Source organism: Heptranchias perlo, chromosome 7 (genome assembly GCF_035084215.1).
Source record: "Heptranchias perlo isolate sHepPer1 chromosome 7, sHepPer1.hap1, whole genome shotgun sequence".
NCBI lineage: Eukaryota > Metazoa > Chordata > Chondrichthyes > Hexanchiformes > Hexanchidae > Heptranchias > Heptranchias perlo.
In genome coordinates, this window is record NC_090331.1 from 96995459 (window position 1) to 97017339 (window position 21881).

Genomic DNA, 21881 nt, shown 5'->3' on the forward strand with positions numbered 1-21881 from the left:
AAGATGCGGTGCCCAGAACTGCTCACAGTACTCCAGGTGCGGTCTAACCAGGGTTTTGTATAGCTGCAGCATAACTTCTGCCCCCTTGTACTCCAGTCCTCCAGATATAAAGGCCAGCATTCCATTAGCCTTCTAGATTATTTTCTGCACCTGTTCATGACACTTCAATGATCTATGAATGAATTCTCCCCGGCAGGTTATTGATGCCATTGCCGATGCCATCTCACAGACCGAAGGCTGCTCCCTTTTGGACGTGGATCCCGGTCCCTCCACCAATCGGACCGTTTATACATTTGTTGGCTCCCCAGAGGCTGCAGTAAATGGGGCACTGAATGCTGCCCAGGTGGCCTTTCAACTCATTGACATGGCGACACACACAGGTGAGGGAGTGAGTAGCTTGTTGGAAGGAGATTAGACACACTTTGAGATCTGTTATATTGGTGAGCTCTGTACATAAATGCTAAAACATTTATGTTTTGGGGGTAATATTCTGGCATGGGTGGAGGATTGGTTATCGAACAGGAAGCAGAGAGTTGGGATAAATGGTTCATTTTCGGACTGGCAACCAGTAACCAGTGGTGTTCCACAGGGGTCGGTGCTGGGTCCCCAACTCTTTACAATCTATATTAACGATTTGGAGGAGGGGACCGAGTGCAACATATCAAAATTTGCAGATGATACAAAGATGGGAGGGAAAGTAGAGAGTGAGGAGGACATAAAAAACCTGCAAGGGGATATAGACAGGCTGGGTGAGTGGGCGGAGATTTGGCAGATGCAATATAATATTGGAAAATGTGAGGTTATGCACTTTGGCAGGAAAAATCAGAGAGCAAGTTATTTTCTTAATGGCGAGAGACTGGAAAGTACTGCAGTACAAAGGGATCTGGGGGTCCTAGTGCAAGAAAATCAAAAAGTTGGTATGCAGGTGCAGCAGGTGATCAAGAAAGCCAACGGAATGTTGGCTTTTATTGCTAGGGGGATAGAATATAAAAACAGGGAGGTATTGCTGCAGTTATATAAGGTATTGGTGAGACCGCACCTGGAATACTGCATACAGTTTTGGTCTCCATACTTAAGAAAAGACATACTTGCTCTCGAGGCAGTACAAAGAAGGTTCACTCGGTTAATCCCGGGGATGAGGGGGCGGACATATGAGGAGAGGTTGAGTAGATTGGGACTCTACTCATTGGAGTTCAGAAGAATGAGAGGCGATCTTATTGAAACATATAAGATTGTGAAGGGTCTTGATCGGGTGGATGCAGTAAGGATGTTCCCAAAGATGGGTGAAACTAGAACTAGGGGGCATAATCTTAGAATAAGGGGCTGCTCTTTCAAAACTGAGATGAGGAGACACTTCTTCACTCAGAGGGTGGTAGGTCTGTGGAATTTGCTGCCCCAGGAAGCTGTGGAAGCTACATCATTAGATAAATTTAAAACAGAAATAGACAGTTTCCTAGAAGTAAAGGGAATTAGGGGTTATGGGGAGCGGGCAGGAAATTGGACATGAAGCTGAGTTCGGATCGGTCAATGCCCTGTGGGTGGCGGAGAGGGCCCAGGGGCTATGTGGCCGGGTCCTGCTCCGACTTCTTGTGTTCTTTAGATTTGTGGTTGGGATCAGATCAGCCATGATCTTATTGAATGGCGGAGCAGGCTCGAGGGGCCGATTGGCCTACTCCTGCTCCAATTTCTTATGTTCTTATGTTCTTAACAGATGGGGAGCTCCATTTGTGGGGTTCTATGGAAGTGCAGTGTTCTGTACAATCTAAAGCGGAGTTTGCAATACAGCCCATGAGACAGGGGCTCCCCCTTTCCCACCTGTGCCCCTCAACAGACCTGTCCCATGTATCTGTGGGCCTAAATTCACAGCCTGCCAACTTTGATGTGTGCGTGTGTGTGTGCGTGCGCATGTGTGTGTGCGCGTGCATGCGTGCTTGCGGGGTGTCTGTGTGCGTATGTGCATATGTGTGTGTGTGTACGGCGTGTGTGTGTTTACGGCATGTGTGTATGTACGTGTGTGCAGCGTGTGTGTGCAGCGTGTGTGTGTGCAGCGTGTGTGTGTGCAGCGTGTGTACGGCGTGTGTGTATGTACCTGTGTAGTGTGTGTGTGTGCGTGCTTGTGTGCGTACATGATGATTAAACAAAATGAAGCACAATGTAGGTGCCTAATATTTGTCAGTGAGAGTGGAGGCCTCTGACCGTGTCACAGCTTAGAATTGTGGCCCTCGATAAAATGTTGATGAATATATTGACCTGTACTCTCACTTGGACTGCTATCTGGAAGAGATTTAGGATAGGGGTGCCCTGTAGGTACAGTGGAAGTATGGGTTTAAACTGTTCCATTTACAGTACCCATACAGCAGATGAGCTGAGTTCAAAATGGCTCCGACTCGAGCAGCAAGTCTCTCCAAATTTAGAGCATTAAATGAGCACTGCTGCAACCTGCAGGCAGCACAGGGCCTGGTGGCTTCTAGTCTGGTGTTTTGCTGGGGAATGACTTCGACAAGTAATTCAAGGTAAAACCAACACAACCCCATGGTTTCATGTTGAGTATTTGAGCCAGTTCACTCTAGAGCAAGACGAAGAGGCCAATTAGTCCAATGATGCTCATCCGTCAGTACTGTAACTCGCCCAGCGTACTGTCCAACTATATTTGAACTCCCCTCTCCTCCATCTATACTGCGAACCTCAAAGGAGTCCCATTAACCTCCTTCTTTCAAAGTTTTAAAGCTTCAGCTTCTGTAATCTTTCCTCATGGCTCATCTCCTTTACACTTGGGATGTCCTGCTTCTGAACCCTGTACCCTCTCCAATGCATGTTTGTCCCTTCTGAAGCACAGTGAGAACAACTGTACGTAGAACTTGGAGTGAGATCTAACCAGTAGTGTGACCCCTGATAGCAGAGTAAAGGAGGGTCTGATCTCAGAGCTTTGTATTACTTTCACAAAAGCCCATTGGCAGCATTGGTCAGAAGGCATCATGACTGAAAACGGACCCTGACCCAGGTCTACCCAGAACTACTCCATTATCGTATCCCACGTCTACCAGGATGGTAGAAGGCCAATTAGATGGACCTTGGTCTTTTATCATCCAGCAATTCCCATGTTCCCATTTTGACAGTGCAGTACTTTGAAGAGCTGTAAGGAAATGTTCAGGAAATAGGGCAGGAGCTCTGGGACTGGGACCCAATATGAGGGGGAGCAGGGTCAGATAGCTTGAACTGGACCTGTTTGGGGCAGTCATTACCTGGTAATGTGGTGCTCGCCTACTAGCTTTGTATCTAATTGCACAGCAGAAGACAGGCTAAACGTTGAGGGCGATTTTATTTCTACAGTGAATTCCTTTGTCTAGCGTGAGACTTGACTTGAGGTTAAGTTGATTGGGTGTTGTTGACTATATATGGATGAGGGGCATGAACCCTTTGGGTCAGTTTTAATTCTAAGAGCCCCTAAGGTCAGGGTGGTGGAGAGAACTGAGGGCTCTAAATTGGGGCGTGTGGCGCCCGTTGTTTCGGCATTACACGGCCTCTCCGACATCCAAGATGGCGTCTTGGACGAGCACGCACATTTCCAGCGTGACGCCATCTTGGTATAGGAGTTTGCGCAGGCGCAGATAACGAACGCTGGAATCATGTAAAGTAGGGAGAAAATGGCTTCAATCAGTGTGCAACACCGATTTAAAGTGATAGACACCATTTTGGGACTTAACGTTCAACTCAACGCACAGACTCAACCCCGACCATCTGAACGTGTCTTAGAGAGCCTGGAGGACCCACCATCAGAGCTATTTAAAGGGACCATGCAGGATTTACAGGTTAGTGGCTGGATTATTGCTTCTGGCTGCCGAGACATTTATAACTCTTTTTGGAGGTCTCCTAGACTTGAATACTAGGACGTGGGGACATAGCCTAACATTTAGAGCCAGGACGTGTAGGAGTGAAGTTAGGAAATGCTTCTACACGCAAAGGGTAGGAGACGTTTGGAATGCTCTTCTGCAGGCGGCAGTTGATGCTAGCTCAATTGTGAATGTTAAATTTGAGATTGATAGATTTCTGTCAACCAGGGGTATTATGGGATATGGGGCTAAGGCGGGTATATGGAGTTAGGTCACAGGTCCACCATGATCTCACTGAATGGTGGAACAGGCTCGAGGGGCTAAATGCCACTGCCACTTGCTGCCTCTTGATATGCGCCACCTTCTTCTGCAAGAAAGCGGGACATGTTTGGGTGATGTGCCTGTCATGGTTGAATAGCTAGTGTGTGTGACCTGTGGGTTGTGGGTGGTGGCTTGAAACAGTGGTAATGTGTAAGGGTAAGAGGAAGCAAGAGTTGAACATTGATGGAAAGAGTTTATTGGTATGTGGGTGATGGGGGTGTAGTGCATGGTGCAGTTGGTAGGAGACACCACTTGACAGTTGACCTCACTCACCTTGACCACTCATGTCAAAGCTTTGAACTTCTTCCTGCACTGCATCCATGTTCATGATGCTGTGCTCCTGGCATTGACTTCGTCCCCCACTGCCTTTTGTCTGGAGGGTCTCTTGTCCCCTCACCCCATTACCCTCCCCCCCGTCACATGTCGGATGTCCCTCCTTCTGTGCACCTATTGCACCAAGGCCTCTAGTGCATCAGCAGAGAACCTTGGTGCATGCACTCTCACAGGCCTGGTACAAACTCAGAACGGTAGATTGGTGAGATCTGGCGTGCAGATTGGAGGATGTGGGATTTAGTAGTGCGCAACCTTTATTCAATGTTTTAACATAACCCATCAGTGTGTAAACATAGGGATGGGAGCTGCACCTGTGTTTTACGTGTGCGATGTCTGATCTCCGTTCAGACTCCGTGCAGACAGCAGACTGTTATTTTCAGCAAATAAAGAGATTTCGAAGAAACATCCTCCCTTTAAGAGATTGAGCTCCCCCTGGTTGTGAAAAGTGTGAATTGCATTGATTCCCCGTGCAAGGCCCGGGACGGAAGGCCGATTGCAGGTCAGTCCTCGGTCGGCCGAAACTTGCGTCCTGCCTGCGCAGGGGTCACTGGGCGCGGGGTAATAGCGCATCACGCTACCTACGCCCAAAAACGGCCCCTATACAATTTTTTCCCCTGAAACTCCCGTGCAAAGCTCTGCGGTCTTAGAGTGGCAGAGTCCCCCCAGGTGAGGCCTGTGCCTCTCGTACAGAGTGTGGACAAAATACTTACAAAGAATAGGCGGAGAAATCAACGACCAGAATAGAATACTTTGTCAGAGTCAGCCGTCGCTCAGCGGCAGCACACTCTCACCTCTGAATCACAATGTTGTGGGTTTTAGTCCCACTCCTGAGACTTGAGCACATAATCCAGGCTGACACTTCAGTACAGTATCGAGGGAGTGCTGCACTGTCCGAGGTGCCGTCTTTTGGATGAGACAATAAACCGAGGCCCCGTCTGCCCTCTCAGGTGGATGTAAAAGATCCTGTGGTACTATTTAGAAGAGTAGAGGGGAGTTCTCTCCGGTGTCCTGGGCCAATATTTATCCCTCAACCAACATCATTAAAACAGATTATCTGGTCATTATCACATTGCTGTTTGTGGACTCTTGTTGTATGAAATTGGCTGTGTGTTTCCTTCAAAGGTGACGGAGGGGGGAGGAGGGAGGGGGAGGAGGGAGGGGGAGGGGGGAGGGGGGAGGGGGAGGGGGTGGGCAGGAATTCAAAACTAGAAATAAAATGAAAAATACTTTACCTTTTCCCAAGCGGCCTGTTGTGTTACCTTTAAGGCTGCTCAAAACCTCTTGGGGGTTAAATTGATAACCCCCAAAAATGGTCACTGGGATCGTGGTTTGTAATGAACCTGCGCCCGGTGGTTGTGATGCAGGCAGCATGTAACATTTGTGCATCAGCAGGGGGCCCTGATATCACGAGGGGCTCGCACTACTTTAAGGCAGCTTGCATCTCTTAAAGGGGAGGTGCACTGCAGCTGCAAAAAGTGGTGGGAATCAATTATGAAGTGAATCTATGCTGCAATATAGTGATGTAAGGAATCTTACAACACCAGGTTATAGTCCAACGATTTTATTTTAAAATCACAAGCTTTCGGAGATTATCCCCTTTGTCAGGTGAGTGAACAAATAAGAGGTTCTCAAATCGCATATCTTATATTAGGCTGGGACACCATCACACCAATCAAAGGTGTCTTTGGTGTTCAGACAGGTTAGCCACGGAAAACAGTAGGTCCCAGTACACTGAATACACATTGTGTCAAATTACACAGACAGAGAGAAAGAGACCCAAAAGGCAGAGAGAGAGAGAGAGAATATTAAAAACAGATAACTTTTTTTTCCCCTTGCTGGTGGGGTTACGTGTAGCGTGACATGAACCCAAGATCCCGGTTGAGGCCGTCCTCATGGGTGCGGAACTTGGCTATCAATTTCTGCTCGACGATTTTGCGTTGTCGTGTGTCTCGAAGGCCGCCTTGGAGAACACTTACCCGAAGATCGGTGGCTGAATGTCCTTGACTGATGAAGTGTTCCCCGACTGGGAGGGAACCCTCCTGTCTGGCGATTGTTGTGCGGTGTCCGTCCATCCGTTGTCGCAGCGTCTGCATGGTCTCGCCAATGTACCATGCTCCGGGGCATCCTTTCCTGCAACGTATGAGGTAGACAACGTTGGCCGAGCCACAGGAGTATGAACCATGTACCTGGTGGGTGGTGTCCTCTCGTGTGATGGTGGTATCCGTGTCGATGATCTGGCATGTCTTGCAGAGGTTGCCGTTGACGGTTGCGTGAGAACGCCATGTTCTCCGCAGCCTTCAACATGTCATCAATGACGATGAACACCTCGCTAAGGCCATCCCCACACCTCCACTACTCACCTTCAAACAGCCACCCAACCTCAAACAGACCATAGTTCGCAGCAAATTACCTAGCTTTCAGGAGAACAGCGTCCACGACACCACACAACCCTGCCACGGCAACCTCTGTAAGACATGCCAGATCATCGACACAGATACCACCATCACACGAGAGGACACCACCCACCAGGTGCATGGTTCATACTCCTGTAACTCGGCCAAAGTTGTCTACCTCATACGTTGCAGGAAAGGATGCCCCAGAGCATGGTACATTGGCGAGACCATGCAGACACTGCGACAACGGATGAACGGACACCGCGCAACAATTGCCAGACAGGAGGGTTCCCTCCCAGTCGGGGAACACTTCATCAGTCAAGGACATTCAGCCACCGATCTTCGGGTAAGCGTTCTCCAAGGCGGCCTTCGAGACACACGACAACGCAAAATCGTCGAGCAGAAATTGATAGCCAAGTTCCGCACCCATGAGGACGGCCTCAACCGGGATCTTGGGTTCATGTCACGCTACACGTAACCCCACCAGCAGGAATAAAAAGTTATCTGTTTTTAATATTCTCTCTCTCTCTCTCTGCCTTTTGGGTCTCTTTCTCTCTGTCTGTGTAATTTGACACAATGTGTATTCAGTGTACTGGGACCTACTGTTTTCCGTGGCTAACCTGTCTGAACACCAACGACACCTTTTGATTGGTGTGATGGTGTCCCAGCCTAATATAAGATATGCGATTTGAGAACCTCTTATTCGTTCACTCATCTGACGAAGGGGATAATCTCTGAAAGCTTGTGATTTTAAAATAAAATCGTTGGACTATAACCTGGTGTTGTAAGATTCCTTACATTTGTTCACCCCAGTCCATCACCGGCATCTCCACATCATGGCAATATCCTGAAGAATGGCTGCGCCTGGGAGAGAGCATGCACCAAGGCTCTCGGATGATGCACTGGAGACCTTGGTGGAATAGGTGGAGAGAAGGAGGGGCATCGTGTATCGACAGTGGGGCAAGAGGCCCTCCAGACATATGCTCCCGAGGCAGTGGGAGGAATTAGCGGAGGAAGTAAACGCCAGGAGCATAGCGTCAAGAACATGGATGCAGTGCAGGAAGAAGTTTAATGATTTAACACGAGTTGCGAAGGTGAGTGAGTTCAAGTTTCCAGTCGCATATCGTCCCAACTACACCACGAGCCTCATCCACTGCACCATGCACTACACCCCTCATCACCCACCTACCAACAAACTCTTTCCATCAGTACTCAACTCTTCCAATCAGATGCTTCCTCTCACCCTTCCACATTACCACTGTTGCAAGCCGCACACCCACAACTCACAGGCCACACACACTGGCAGCTATTCAACCATGACAGGCACATCACCCAAACATCCTGCAGGAGACTCATAGGAGAAGGTGGCACACAACACTAGGCAGCAAGGAAGACAGGCACGCCTACATATCCTCAACCCCATGGAGGAGAGGGTGTTGTCCAATATTGGAAGGGCCTTTGCTGAGGCCATGACCACTGGCGGCATTGGAGGGATCGATGATGAGGTTCTCTGCAGACCTAATCCTCCTTCTCGCTCCCCACTTCTCCCTCATCCCACAATCTTTTCTGACTCATGTACTGCAGACGGTGTAAGCACGCATGTCTTACTTTCTCCTTTCCCCGCTCCACAACTCAACCCGTCTCCCTTTGTCATTGCAGATACCCAAGAACTGGAGTCTTCCCAGTCAGAGGAGGCAGAGGAAGATGACAGTGTTGATGAAGACACACCATCACTCGATCTTACACTCGCAGCCACCAGCTCAGAGACTGACACTGCGTGTAGTTTAGAGCCTAGGTTAGAGGAGGGATCTGCACATGGTGAGACACCGGGCACAAGTGGGCAGGAGCCGGGGCGGAGGGAACGGATACCACAGGAGCCAGCTCACCGGAGAGTGAGGTCGCTCAATGATTCTGCTGCTGAGGAGTCAGATGAGGACTTCGATGGGCCAGGCTACAGGAGACGGCTGATGGGTGTACACCACCAAATGCTTGGGGCACTGGAAAGCCTGCCAGGAAGCCTGCGCACAATGAGAAGGGGCATGGAGGAGTCCAGCTCCAACTTGGCACAGGGCTTTGCGCAGAGCTTGGAGCCCATCCTTTCCAATATGTAACAGGTGGTCACCTCCATCAGCGCACCTGTGGAACCCATCATGATGCAGCATCTGATGACCGATGTCATAGCATCCATTGCAGCACAAACATCTGCCATCCAAGGTCTGACTGCTGCCTTGGAAGCTCCAGACTGCTGGTATCGTGGCTCTGGGGACCACTGTGGAACGGGGCTTCCAGGACATCACAGGACTCCAGCAATCTGTTCTCCAGCCGATCACCAGGATTGCTGAGGCACCGCCCCGGGAGAGTGGCAGTGGCGCCATGGCAGTCGGACCTGCTGTCCTCTCTCAGGATGACAGCCTTCCTGCTCCCACCCCTGCCACTCCGCCAGTGCCCCTGTTGTTGCCTATCGGCCAGCCAGGCCAGACTGCTGCAGCCCAGGCCGAGATGGTGCAGTCTGAAGCCGGGCCCTCCCGGCCCAGAGCTGCTCGGGGTCGTCCTCCAAGGCCATCTGGACATTCCTCCATTGAAGGCCAGCAGCCTTCCACCACCCATGCTCCAGCCACTGGGGAAGCACCTTGTAGGAGCACTGGGATAGGTAAAGGCACACGGACAACAGGCACCAAGGGAATGCACAAGGGTCAATAGTCTCATTTTATTTGCATCATTTCATGTGTTAATTTATAAATGTGGATTTGAATTTGTATTTGGAGGTGGATTTTATTTCTCTGATGAGCTGAGGGAGGAAGCAATGTGTAATTATAAGGAGGAAGATTTGAGGGTCATGTGAGCGAGTAAGGAGTGTGGGACTGTTGGTGAATGGGGAGGGTTCTGATATCGCTCGTTAATAATCTGATCACGCAGAGCCCTGGCAGACAGGCCTGTCTATCTTGTAGCCTCCCTGCTCCTCCTCCACTTCCTTCTCCATCTTGTCATCCTCGTCCTCCTCCTCCTCTCTTCCTCCTCCTCCTCCTCCATCTCTTCCTCCTCCTCCTCCATCTCTTCCTCCTCCTTCAACTCTTCCACCCCCTCCTCCTCCATCTCTTCCTCCTCCTCCTCCATCTCTTCCTCCGCTTCATCCTCCATCTCTTCCTCCTCCTCCGCCTCCATCTCTTCCTCCTCCTCGTCCTCCTCCATCTCTTCCTCTTCCTCCTTCTCTTCCTCCTCCATCTCTTCCTCCTTCACCTCTTCCTCCTCTTCCTGTGCCTCTTCCTCTTGCTCAGGTTCTCACCTGATGGACGGTGGCAGAAGCAGTTTCCTCATAATGGCGAGGTTGTGCAGCATACAACGTCAAATCTTGATACCCACCCAGCTGAGTACTGCAGGGCTCCTCCAGACCAGTCTAGGCAGCGGAAGCGTTGTTTGAGGACGCCTATGGTGGGCTCGATGATGTTCCGTGTGGCAGCATGGCTCTTGTTATAGGCCTGCTCTGCACGTGTGTGTGCGTTCCTGACCGGAGTCATGAGCCACTTCATGAGGGGATAACCCTTGTCGTCCAGTAGCCAGCCTTTGACTTGCCGTGCAAATACAGGTGGGACAGAGGACTGCTGCAGGATGAAGGAATCATGACTGCTGCCAGGGTAGCGAGCGTTGACCTGCATGATGCACTGTCTGTGATCACACACCAGGTGTACATTGAGGGAGTGGAATCCCTTTCTGTTCATGAGTAAAGCTGAGATCAGATGAGGAGCATGTATGGCAATGTGTGTGCAGTCAAGTTGGACTCTAAAGGGCCAGAGATAATGTTCACCAAACGAATCATTGACAGTAATTCACCCAGAGGTAAGTCAAAAATAGATTGTAGAGTGGAAACTTTGTGGATCTTCGGTTTTCTCCCGAGTTGGTTTTCTTTGGTCGCGGTGGCTCAATATTACCCGGTTGGTTGGTGGTAATATTCGGTTGGTTGTTTCGTAAGGCCCTTGTTGCCGTGAGGTGTCTGATGGTCACTGGGGCTGTTGCTCTGGTTTCTTCTTGTGCGTCGGCCTGCTTCTAGAGCTGCTGACCTTCTCTCTGTTGCCCCCTCGCCTTGTTGTTCACTGGAAGCTGCTCTTCCTTCCAGAGACAGGCAGAACAAGACAAGCAGCACACAAGCGCCAGCAAGAACCAGAGAGAGAGAGAGAGAGGTTTCAAGTTTCCACTTCTATATCCCTCCCTTACAATGGTCTTCGTCACTTTAAAAAAACACCTCATGTCTGTTCAAACAGTTCTTACAAAGTCCTTAAGAATCTTTGATGGCTTTTGATGGTCCCTCATCATGTTGCAATTGCTTCTCCCGGTGGGTCATTGTTAATTCCGATTTTTAGAGCTTGTCACACAAGGCTTCCTTTTGTGTCCAACGTCCTAGGTGTTGATCGGTTTCGCTTTAAAACAAAGACATGGCCCCACCATGTCTGGAGTAGTTGCCTCTTTCAATGGCAGTGAGTGTTGACCACCTGCTGTAGGTTTTGCATTAAAACAGAGACATGTCTGAAGCAGTAATTCTCTCACATTCCACTGTGTGTGTGTTGTTGATTTCGTCTGGTGACCTCTCACCTATCCTTCCATCTTAGGATTTTGATCAATGGCCAAAGTTTTCCATACCCAGGGAAAAGGTGAATTTCTTGAGGGTTTTTCTCTGAGTTTTGGGGGATCTGTGAATTTTGAGAATCTTACAATGGTTGGTTTTTCCTCTCCATAACCTGCAGCATTGAGACTAATTGCACTGCTTCAATCTCCAACTCAGAGTGCTGTTTTCAACATGTTTTTTATTCTTTGCCAATAGTGGCAGTTTTGGAAGATTAAGAGCTTTGGGCTGCTTTGATCTTAATTTGATGATTTCTGCTGTCAGGTGAACACCCCAGAATGGGAGCTTTGGACGTTTGCCCCTTCATCCCGGTCCGGAACGTTGGCATGGAGGACTGTGTTCAGTGCGCCAACGAGTTTGGGAAACGGCTTGCAGAAAAACTGGAAATACCTGGTGAGTGCATTTGAGCAAAGTCAAACCAAACCGTCAGAGGAAACTTTAGGACCCAATGGAGGAAAGGCCTGTCTCCCACAGACAGCTCTGTGTGTTCCTGTGAGCTGTGTTAACTCGATATTTGCTCATGAGCTGACCCATCGTGGATAGCACGTTCAGTGAGGTGGTCACACCGCAGGTAAAGATTACCCAGGCAGAAAGGAAATGGGTGACCGCCAGGCAGAGTAAAAGGACGAGGCAGGTAGAGCAGGAGTCCCCTGGGCCATCTCCCTCTCAAACAGATATACCGCTTTGGATACTGTTGGGGGAGATGGCTTATCAGTGGAAAGCAGCAAGAGCCAGGTTCGGGGCACCACGGGTGGCTCTGCTGCACAGGAGGAGGGGAAGAAGAGTGGCAGGGCTATAGTGATAGGGGATTCCACTGTAAGGGGAACAGATAGGCGTTTCTGCAGCCGTAAACGTGACTCCAGGATGGTATGTTGCCTCCCTGGTGCTAGGGTCAAGGATGTCACGGAACGGCTGCAGGGCATTCTGGAGGGGGAGGGTGAACAGCCAGTAGTCGTGGTCCATATTGGTACCAACGACATAGGTAAAAAAAGGGATGAGGTCCTGCAAGGTGAATTCAAGGAGTTAGGAGATAAATTAAAAAGCAGGACCTCAAAGGTAGTGATCTCAGGATTACTACCAGTGCCATGTGCTAGTGAGTATAGGAACAGGAGAATAGACAGGATGAATGCGTGGCTGCAGGGATGGTGTAGGAGGGAGGGATTTAGATTCCTGGGACATTGGGACCGGTTCTGGGGAAGGTGGGACCTGTACAAGCGGGACGGGTTACACCCGAGCAGGACCGGGACCAATGTCCTCGCGGGGGTGTTTGCTAGTGCTGTTGGGGAAGGTTTAAACTAGAGTGGCAGGGGGATGGGAACCTGAGCAGGGAGACAGACGGGAGTAAAGTTGAGAGCAGCAAGAGAGGGGAAGACCCAGGGGAAATTTACAATACAAATAGTACAAACAGTTGTTCAAGAACAAGTGAAAGGGAAAAGCGTAGAGCAGCAGAAAGAAAAATATACCGGGTTATAAGGTCTACAGGAGAGATAGGGAAAATGGAAGAGGGGGAGGAGTAGCCTTAGTGATTAGAGATGAAATCACTTCAATGATAAAGGAGGATATCACGAGAGGTAAGCAGCCAACCTTATGGGTTGAATTGAGAAATAGGAAAGGATCTAAGACTATAGTGGGAGTTGTATATAGGACCCCTGGCAGCAGCTCTGAAGTGCTAGGTTGTATAAATGCAGAGATTAGACAAGCGTGTAAGAAAGGCATAGTGGTCTTAATGGGGGACTTTAACCTTCACATAGATTGGGGAAAGCAGACTAGCAACTGTCAGAAAGGTAGTGAATTTCTTGAGTGTATCCGGGATAGTTTTCTACAGCAGTATGTCCTAGAGGCAACAAGGGGGCAAGCCATACTAGATTTAGTAATGAGTAATGAACCAGATTTAGTTAACAGCTTGATTGCGTGTGAACATCTATCCAATAGCGATCATAACATGATCGAGTTCAATGTAGTGTTTGAAAGGGAAAAAAGGTGAGTCAGCTGCTAAGATTCTAGACTTGGGCAAGGCCGACTTCGATGGCATGAGACAGAGACTGTCCACAGTAAACTGGGCAAATCTGTTAATGGGTAAAACGACTGATGATCAGTGGGAAATGTTTAAAGAAACATTTAACGTGATACAGAACCGGTTTATACCCCTGAGGGGCAAGAACTCGACTTGCCAAAAAAAAACAGCCATGGACAACTAAAGAGGTAAGGGACAGTATAAGACATAAGGAAAGGGCACACAAAAAGGCAAAAAATGGCACAGATCCTGGCGAATGGGAAAGATACAAAGATCAACAAAGGGTCACAAAACAGATAGTAAGAGCTACAAAAAGACTGTATGAAAAGAAACTTGCAAGGGATATCAAAACCAATACGAAGAACTTTTATAGTTATATTAGGAAAAAGAGGGGGTCAGGAGCAGTGTTGGCCCCTTAAAAACTGAAAGTGGGGATATCGTCATTGACAATGGGGAAATGGCGGACATGTTGAACAATTACTTTGTGTCAGTATTTACAGTAGAAAAAGAGGATAGCATGCCGGAAATCCCAAGAAAACTAATATTGAATCGGGGACAGGGACTCGATAAAATTAATATAAGTAAAGCAACAGTAATGAAGAAAATAATAGCACTAAAGAGTGACAAATCCCCAGGACCAGATGGTTTCCATCCCAGGGTTTTAAAGGAAGTAGGTGAGCACATTGCAGATGCCCTAACTATAATCTTTCAAAGTTCTCTAGATTCAGAAACTGTCCCTCTAGATTGGAAAATTGCACATGTCGCTCCGCTTTTTAAGAAAGGAGAGAGAGGGAAACCGGGGAATTATAGACCAGTTAGCCTAACATCTGTTGTGGGGAAAATGCTGGAGTCTATAATTAAGGATAGGGTGACTGAACACCTCGAGAATTTTCAGTTAATCAGAGAGAGCCAGCATGGATTTGTGAAAGGTAGGTCGTGCCTGACAAACCTGATTGAATTTTTTGAAGAGGTGACTAAAGTAGTGGACAGGGGAATATCAATGGATGTTATTTATATGGACTTCCAGAAGGCATTTGATAAGGTCCCACATAAGAGACTGTTAGCTAAGATAGAAGCCCATGGAATCGAGGGAAAAGTACGGACTTGGTTAGGAAGTTGGCTGAGCGAAAGGCGACAGAGAGTAGGGATAATGGGTAGGTATTCACATTGGCAGGATGTGACTAGTGGAGTCCCGCAGGGATCTGTCTTGGGGCCTCAATTATTCACAATATTTATTAACGACTTAGATGAAGGCATAGAAAGTCTCATATCTAAGTTTGTCGATGACACAAAGATTGGTGGCATTGTAAGCAGTGTAGATGAAAACATAAAATTACAAAGCGATATTGATAGATTAGGTGAATGGGCAAAACTGTGGCAAATGGAATTCAATGTAGACAAATGTGAGGTCATCCACTTTGGATCAAAAAAGGATAGAACAGGGTACTTTCTAAATGGTAAAAAGTTAAAAACAGTGGATGTCCAAATGGACTTAGGGGTTCAGGTACATAGATCATTGAAGTGTCATGAACAGGTGCAGAAAATAATCAAGAAGGCTAATGGAATGCTGGCCTTTATATCTAGAGGACCGGAGTACAAGGGGGCAGAAGTTATGCTGCAGCTATACAAAACCCTGGTTAGACCGCACCTGGAGTCCTGTGAGCAGTTCTGGGCACCGCACCTTCGGAAGGACATATTGGCCTTGGAGGGAGTGCAGCGTAGGTTTACTAGAATGATACCCGGACTTCAAGGATTAAGTTACGAGGAGAGATTACACAAATTGGGGTTGTATTCTCCAGAGTTTCAAAGGTTAAGGGATGATCTGATCGAAGTTTATAAGATATTAAGGGGAACAGATAGGGTGGATAGAGAGAAACTATTTCCGCTGGTTGGGGATTCTAGGAGTAGGGGGCACAATCTAAAAATTAGAGCCAGACCTTTCAGGAGTGAGATTATAAAACATTTCTACACACAAAGGGTGGTAGAAGTTTGGAACTCTCTTCCACAAACGGCAATTGATACTAGCTCAATTGCTAAATTTAAATCTGAGATAGATAGCTTTTTGGCAACCAAAGGTATTAAGGGATATGGGCCAAAGGCAGGTATATGGAGTTAGATCACAGATCAGCCATGATCTTATCAAATGGCGGAGCAGGCACGAGGGGCTGAATGGCCTACTCCTGTTCCTATGTTCCTATGTTTGTCTATGTGCTGACATGTTGGTTCTGTTAGCCCATGCCTTGACCCATAAGAACAGGAGGAGGCCATTTAGCCCATCGAATCTGTTCTGCCATTCGATTAGATCATGGCTGATCTGTACCTCAACTCTATTTCCTCACCTTTGATCCTTATCCCATAACATTCTTACCTCACAAAAATCTATCCAACTCAGTTTTGAACATTTTAATTGATCCAGCATCCACATTCTTTTGGGGGAGAAATGTCCAGATTTCCACTACCCTTTGTGTGAAAATATGTTTCCTGATTTCACTCCTCAATGGCCCAGCTCTAATTTTAAGATTATTCCCGCCTGTTCTGGATTCCCCCACCAGAGGAAATAGTTTCTCTCTATCTACCCTATCGAATCCTCACCCCTCAGCCTTCTAAAGTCAAGGGACTACAAGCCAAGTTTATGCAACCTGTCCATATAACTTAACCCTTTAATTCCTGGTATCATTCTGGTGAATCTGTGCTGTACACCCTCCAAAGCCAGTATATCCTTCCTGAGATGCAGTGCCCAGAACTGAATGTAATACTCCAGATGGGGTCTATCCAGAGCTCTGTACAGCTGAAGCATTACTTTCTCCCCTTTGTATTCCAGCCCCCTTGAGATAAAGGCCAACATTCCATTAGCCTTTTTGAATACTTTTTGTACCTGCTTTTAGTGATTTGTGTAGATGGACACCTAAATCTCTCTGCTCCTTCGCAGTTCCTAATCTCTCGACATTAAGAAAATATTCCAATTTGCCTTTCTTGGATCTAAAGTGGATGACCTCACACTTCCCCACACTGAACTCCATCTGCCACAGTTTTGCCCACTCACTGAATCTGACGGTCCCCAGCAGTCAGTAGGGAGGCTGCAAGCTCCGGGCCGCAGTCGGGGCTGGAGGGAGGGGGAGGTCGAAGGCTGAAAGATCAGGGCCATCATCGGGCTGGGGGAGGCCGAAGGTTTCCTTGAGAGGCCTGGGCAGCGCGCTCCTTATAATCGAGGCCATTGCTCGCTTGTGTCTGTTCTAATGTCGCTGTTATTGCTCCACAGTGTATTTATATGGAGAGGCAGCTCGCGATGAACGGCGCAGAACGTTGCCCAGCATTCGAGCTGGTGAATATGAAGGACTACAAGAAAAGGTACAGGGAGGAGGAATGATCAAAGGCAACACACTAACCTGAGTGTAAGAAGGAGGAAATGTCATTCAAGGCATCCATCTTACTTCATCATCCCGGACATTTCAAAGACTTAAGTTTGTTCCCCTTTAGTTTAGCACAATATAATCTAGTTCTGCTTTTATCCGCCTCATCTTACTGATTCTTGCTCTTGGCTTGACTCAGTTGGTAGCACTCTTGCTTTCGAGTCAGAAGGTTGTGGGTTCAATTCCACCCCACACCATCTAGGCTGATATCTCAGTGCAATACTGAGGGAATGCTGCATTGTCAGAGATGCTGGTAACTTTAAACTGAGCTCTAGTCTGCCTGTTCTGAAGATTTAGATTGAGGTTAAAGATGCCATAGCACCATTCGAAAAGGATGCCAATATTTCCCAAATATTCAAGACTCTCAAGGGAACAGGTAAACGGAACGCTGGTAATATGTTCGAGATTGCCACAAACTCTAGAACCAAGGGGCACAGCCCAAGCTTCGAAGAGGGAGGATGACAGACAGTTTAGACTTACTTACTTTACACAGAGGGTGGTGAATGTGTGGGATGGCCCAATCAGGGAGGGAGTGCAGGAGAGAGAGTGGAAAAACATGTGGAAGAATCGGGTAGTTATTTGAGGGATGGCCCTCTGAGAGGCAGTAGTTTTTGGAACCAGACAGATGGACTGCATGATCTTTTCCACTCCTGCACTATTCTATGTTCCTCCCTCAGCCAACACTGCAAACAATAGATGATGCGATCATTCATCCCATTGCTGTTTGTGCATGAAATACCTGCCACGTTTACCTACATAAAAAGCAGTGACTGCACTTCAAAGCAAGTTACTGTACGTGAAACTCTTTGGGGTGTTTCTGGGAGACATGTTAAGGCACTGTATAAATCTTGCTACTTCTTCCCTCAAACCCCATTATTGTAAAAACTATTTGGAATTTCTGAGTCCAACAATAAGAGAGGTGGATTAACACTGGATGCTGGCCGGGGGAGCAAGGGGGCTGTCAGCACAGATACAGTCAGTGGCAGAAGGTGCTGACTGCGAAGGGTTACTGAACCCAACTGAGAGAGCTGGATTAACACTAATGGGTAGCAGGCATCCCAGAGTGCTGCAGCAATCTTATCATTTTAAGGCTTTGTGTTAATTTAGTAACAGAGGGAACCAGCTCTCGGGAAGTTACTGAGGCCGAGAGTGAGGGACTGGATTAATGTCAGTGGAAATAGAGTCAGTAACACAGGGTACTTCAGGGATCGTATCACGCGATCTGTCTTTCAGACCCTGTGTCGGGACCACTCCCGTGTCCTGGCGAGTTCCTTCAGAGCATCCTCAGAACTGGCTGTTCCATCAAAAGGAAATGAATGAATCACCGGGAAATTTAAGATAACCTGTTAACAAGTTTTTGTAATATTTTCATTTGCTTTTTGTGCAGATCAAGCACAACCTTGAAAGCAAAATACTGCAGATGCTGGAAATCTGAAATTAAAATTGAAAATGCTGGAAATTCCCAGCAGGTCAGCAGCACCTGTGGAGAGTGAAACAGAGTCAGAACTGGAAGAAGTTTGAGATTGACCAGCTTTTGAGCAAGTACAGAGCCTGGGAAAGAGGGGAGGGAGGGGAGGGGAGGGGAGGTGAGGGAAGAACAAATGGGAAAGGTCTGTGGTAGAGTTAATAAATGTTTTCTCTAGTAGACCCCAAGCACTTTAGCGAGATCCTGATATTTGCTGTTCCCACAGGCGATGTTCCTGTTTGCCCTCCTAATGGTGGTGTGTTAATACTGAGAAGTGTTTTGGAGCTAGTTGGACCTTGTTGGGATAGGGTTTGAATCGAAAGATATCATTTATCCCAAGATAGCCGATACAAGGAGATAACATGGAGTCCGAGCAAAGCCTCTGTTGCCTTCAGCCCAGTGGCTTGTGCGTAATGTTCCAACCTGTCCCATTGCAGCTGCAGAATCCTGACTGGGCTCCGGATTATGGTACGGCAACATTTGTTCCAAGCTGGGGAGCCACGGTAACCGGAGCACGGAAATTCCTCGTCGCGTACAATGTTAACCTGCTGAGCACCAAGGAGCAAGCTCACCGCCTTGCCCTCAACATCCGAGAGCAGGGCCGAGGGAAGAACCAGGTCAGTGTTATACAAATGGCAACTCAGCCGTTTCTTGATATCAAGTGGAGTGAATCGAATTGGCTGAAGACTGGCTTCTGAAAAAATATTAGCAGGTAAAATCAAAGAAAACCCAAAGATGTTTTAAAGATACATTAAGAGCAAGAGGATAACTAAGGAAAGAGTAGGGCCTATTAGAGACCAAAAAGGTAAACTATGTGTGGAGGCGGAAGATGTGGATATGGTTCTTAATAAATACTTTGCATCTGACGTCACAAAGGAGAGGGATGATACAGGGATTGAAGTTTAGGAGGAGGAGTGTGAAATATTGGACGGGATAAACATAGTGAGAGAGGAAGTATTAAGGAGATTAGCATCCTTGAAAGTAGATAAATCACCAGGGCCGGATGAAATGTGTCCCAGGCTGTTAAAAGAAGCCAGGGAGGAAATAACGGAGGCTCTGACCATCATTTTCCAAACTTCACTGGATACAGGCATGGTGCCGGAGGATTGGAGGACTGCTAATGTTGTACCGTTGTTTAAAAAGGGGGCAAAGGATAGACAGAGTAATTACAGGCCAGTCAGCCTAACCTCGGTGGTGGGCAAATTACTGCAATCAATTCTGAGGGTCAGGATAAACGGTCACTTAGAAAGGCACGGACTAATCAAGGACGGTCAGCCTGGATTTGTTAAGGGGAGGTCGTGTCTGACGAACTTGATTTAATTTTTCGAGAAGGTGACAAGGAGGATCGATGAGGGTAGCGCAATTGATGTAGTTTACATGGATTTTAGCAAGGCTTTTGAAAAGGTCCCACATGGTTGGTCAAAAAAGTGAAGTCCCTTGGGATCCAAGGGAATGTGGCAAATTGGATCCAAAATTGGTTCAGTGGTATGAAGCAAAGGGTAATGGTTGACGGGTGTTTTTGCGACTGGAAGGCCGTTACCAGTGGGGTGCCGCAGGGCTCGGTTCTTGGTTCTTGGTTCCTTTGCTTTTTGTGGTATACATTAACGATTTGGACTTAAACATAGGGGGCACGGTTAAGAAATTTGCAGATGATACAAAAATTGGCCGTGTGGTTGATAGTGAGGAGGAAAGCTGTAGACTACAGGAAGATATCAATGGACTGGTCAGGTGGGTAGAAAAGTGGCAAATGGAGTTCAATCCAGAGAAGTGTGAGGTAATGGATTTGGGCAAACAAGGCAAGGGAATACACAATAAATGGGAGGATACTGAGAGGTGTAGAGGAAGTGAGGGACCTTGGAGTGCATGTCCACAGATCCCTGAAGGTAGCTGGACAGATAGATAAGGTGGTTAAGAAGGCATACGGGATACTTTCCTTTATTAGCTGAGGCACAGAATATAAGAGCAGGGAGGTTATGCTGGAACTGTATAAAACACTCGTTAGACCACAGCTTGAGTACTGTGTACAGTTCTGGTCACCACATTACAGGAAGGATGTGATTGCACTAGAGAGGGTGCAGAGGAGATTTAGGAGGATGGTGCCAGGACTGGAGAATTTTAGCTATGAGGAAAGATTGGATAGGCTGAGGTTGTTTTCCTTAGAACAGAGGAGGCTGAGGGGTGATTTAATTGATGTGTATAAAATCATGAGGGGCCTAGATAGAGTGGACAGGAAGGACCTATTTCCCTGAGCAGAGAGGTCAATAACCAGGGGACATAGATTTAAAGTAATTGGTAGAAGGATTAGAGGGGAGCTGAGGAAAAATCTTTTTACCCAGAGGGTGGTGGGGGTCTGGAACTCACTGCCTGAGAGGGTGGTAGAGGCAGAAACCCTCAACTCATTTAAAAAATACCTGGATGTGCACTTGAAGAGCTGTGTCCTGCAGGGCTACGGACCAAGTGTGGGAAAGTGGGATTAGGCTGGGTGGCTCGTTTCTCAGTCGGCGCAGACACAATGGGCCAAATGGCCTCCTTCTGTGCCGTAAATTTTCTATGATTCTATGATTCTATCGTGGGGATATCTGGAGGAGGCCGAGATGGATCATCCACTCAGCACTTCTGGCTGAAGATGGTTGCAAACGCTTCAGTCTTCTCCTTTGCACTTACTTGCTGGACTCCGCCATCATTGAGGATGGGGATGTTCACGGAGCCTCCTCCTCCCGTTAGTTGTTTAATTGTCCACCACCATTCACGACTGGATGTGGCAGGACTGCAGAGCTTTGATCTGATCCATTGGTTGTGGAATCGCTTAGCTCTGTCTATAGCATGTTGCTTCCGCTGTTTAGCATGTATGTAGTCCTGTGTTGTAGCTTCACCAGGTTGGCACCTCATTTTTAGGTATGCCTGGTGCTGCTCCTGGCATGCTCTTCTACACTCCTCATCGAACCAGGGTTGATCCCCTGGCTTGTTGGTAATGGTAGAGTGAGGAATATGCCGGGCCATGAGGTTACAGATTGTGCTGGAATACAATTCTGATGCTGCTGATGGCCCACAGCGCCTCATGGATGCCCAGTTTTGAGCTGCTAGATCTGAATCTATCCCATTTAGCACGGTGGTAGTGCCACACAACATGTTGGATGGTGTCCTCAGTACGAAGATGGGACTTTGTCTCCACGAGGGCTAAGCAGTGGTCACTCCTACTGTCATGGAGAGATGCATCTGCGACAGGTAGATTGGTGAGGACGAGGTCAAGTAAGTTTTTCCCTCGTGTTAGTTCGCTCACCACTTGCCGCAGGCCCAGTCTGGCAGCTATGTCCTTCAGGACTTGGCCAGCTCGGTCAGTAGTGGTGCTACCGAGCCACTCTTGGTGATGGACATTGAAGTCCCCCACCCAGAGTACATTTTGTGCCCTTGCTACCCTCAGTGCTTCCTCCAAGTGGTGCTCAACATGGAGGAGGACTGATTCATCAGCTGACAGTTATAGAACAGTGTTACAGGGTGTC

At 47.9% G+C, this 21881-nt stretch overlaps 1 protein-coding gene across 1 annotated transcript in view; it reads left to right on the plus strand.

Annotated features, from left to right (window-relative positions):
* ftcd (formimidoyltransferase cyclodeaminase) overlaps positions 1 to 21881 on the plus strand; it is a 55960-nt gene that overhangs the window by 3778 nt on the left and 30301 nt on the right. Inside the window, exons 3-6 of the mRNA XM_067988236.1 lie at positions 197 to 380; positions 11757 to 11885; positions 16766 to 16854; positions 18819 to 18998. Coding sequence (XP_067844337.1) covers positions 197 to 380; positions 11757 to 11885; positions 16766 to 16854; positions 18819 to 18998 — 582 coding nt within the window. The remainder of the gene's footprint in view (positions 1 to 196; positions 381 to 11756; positions 11886 to 16765; positions 16855 to 18818; positions 18999 to 21881) is intronic.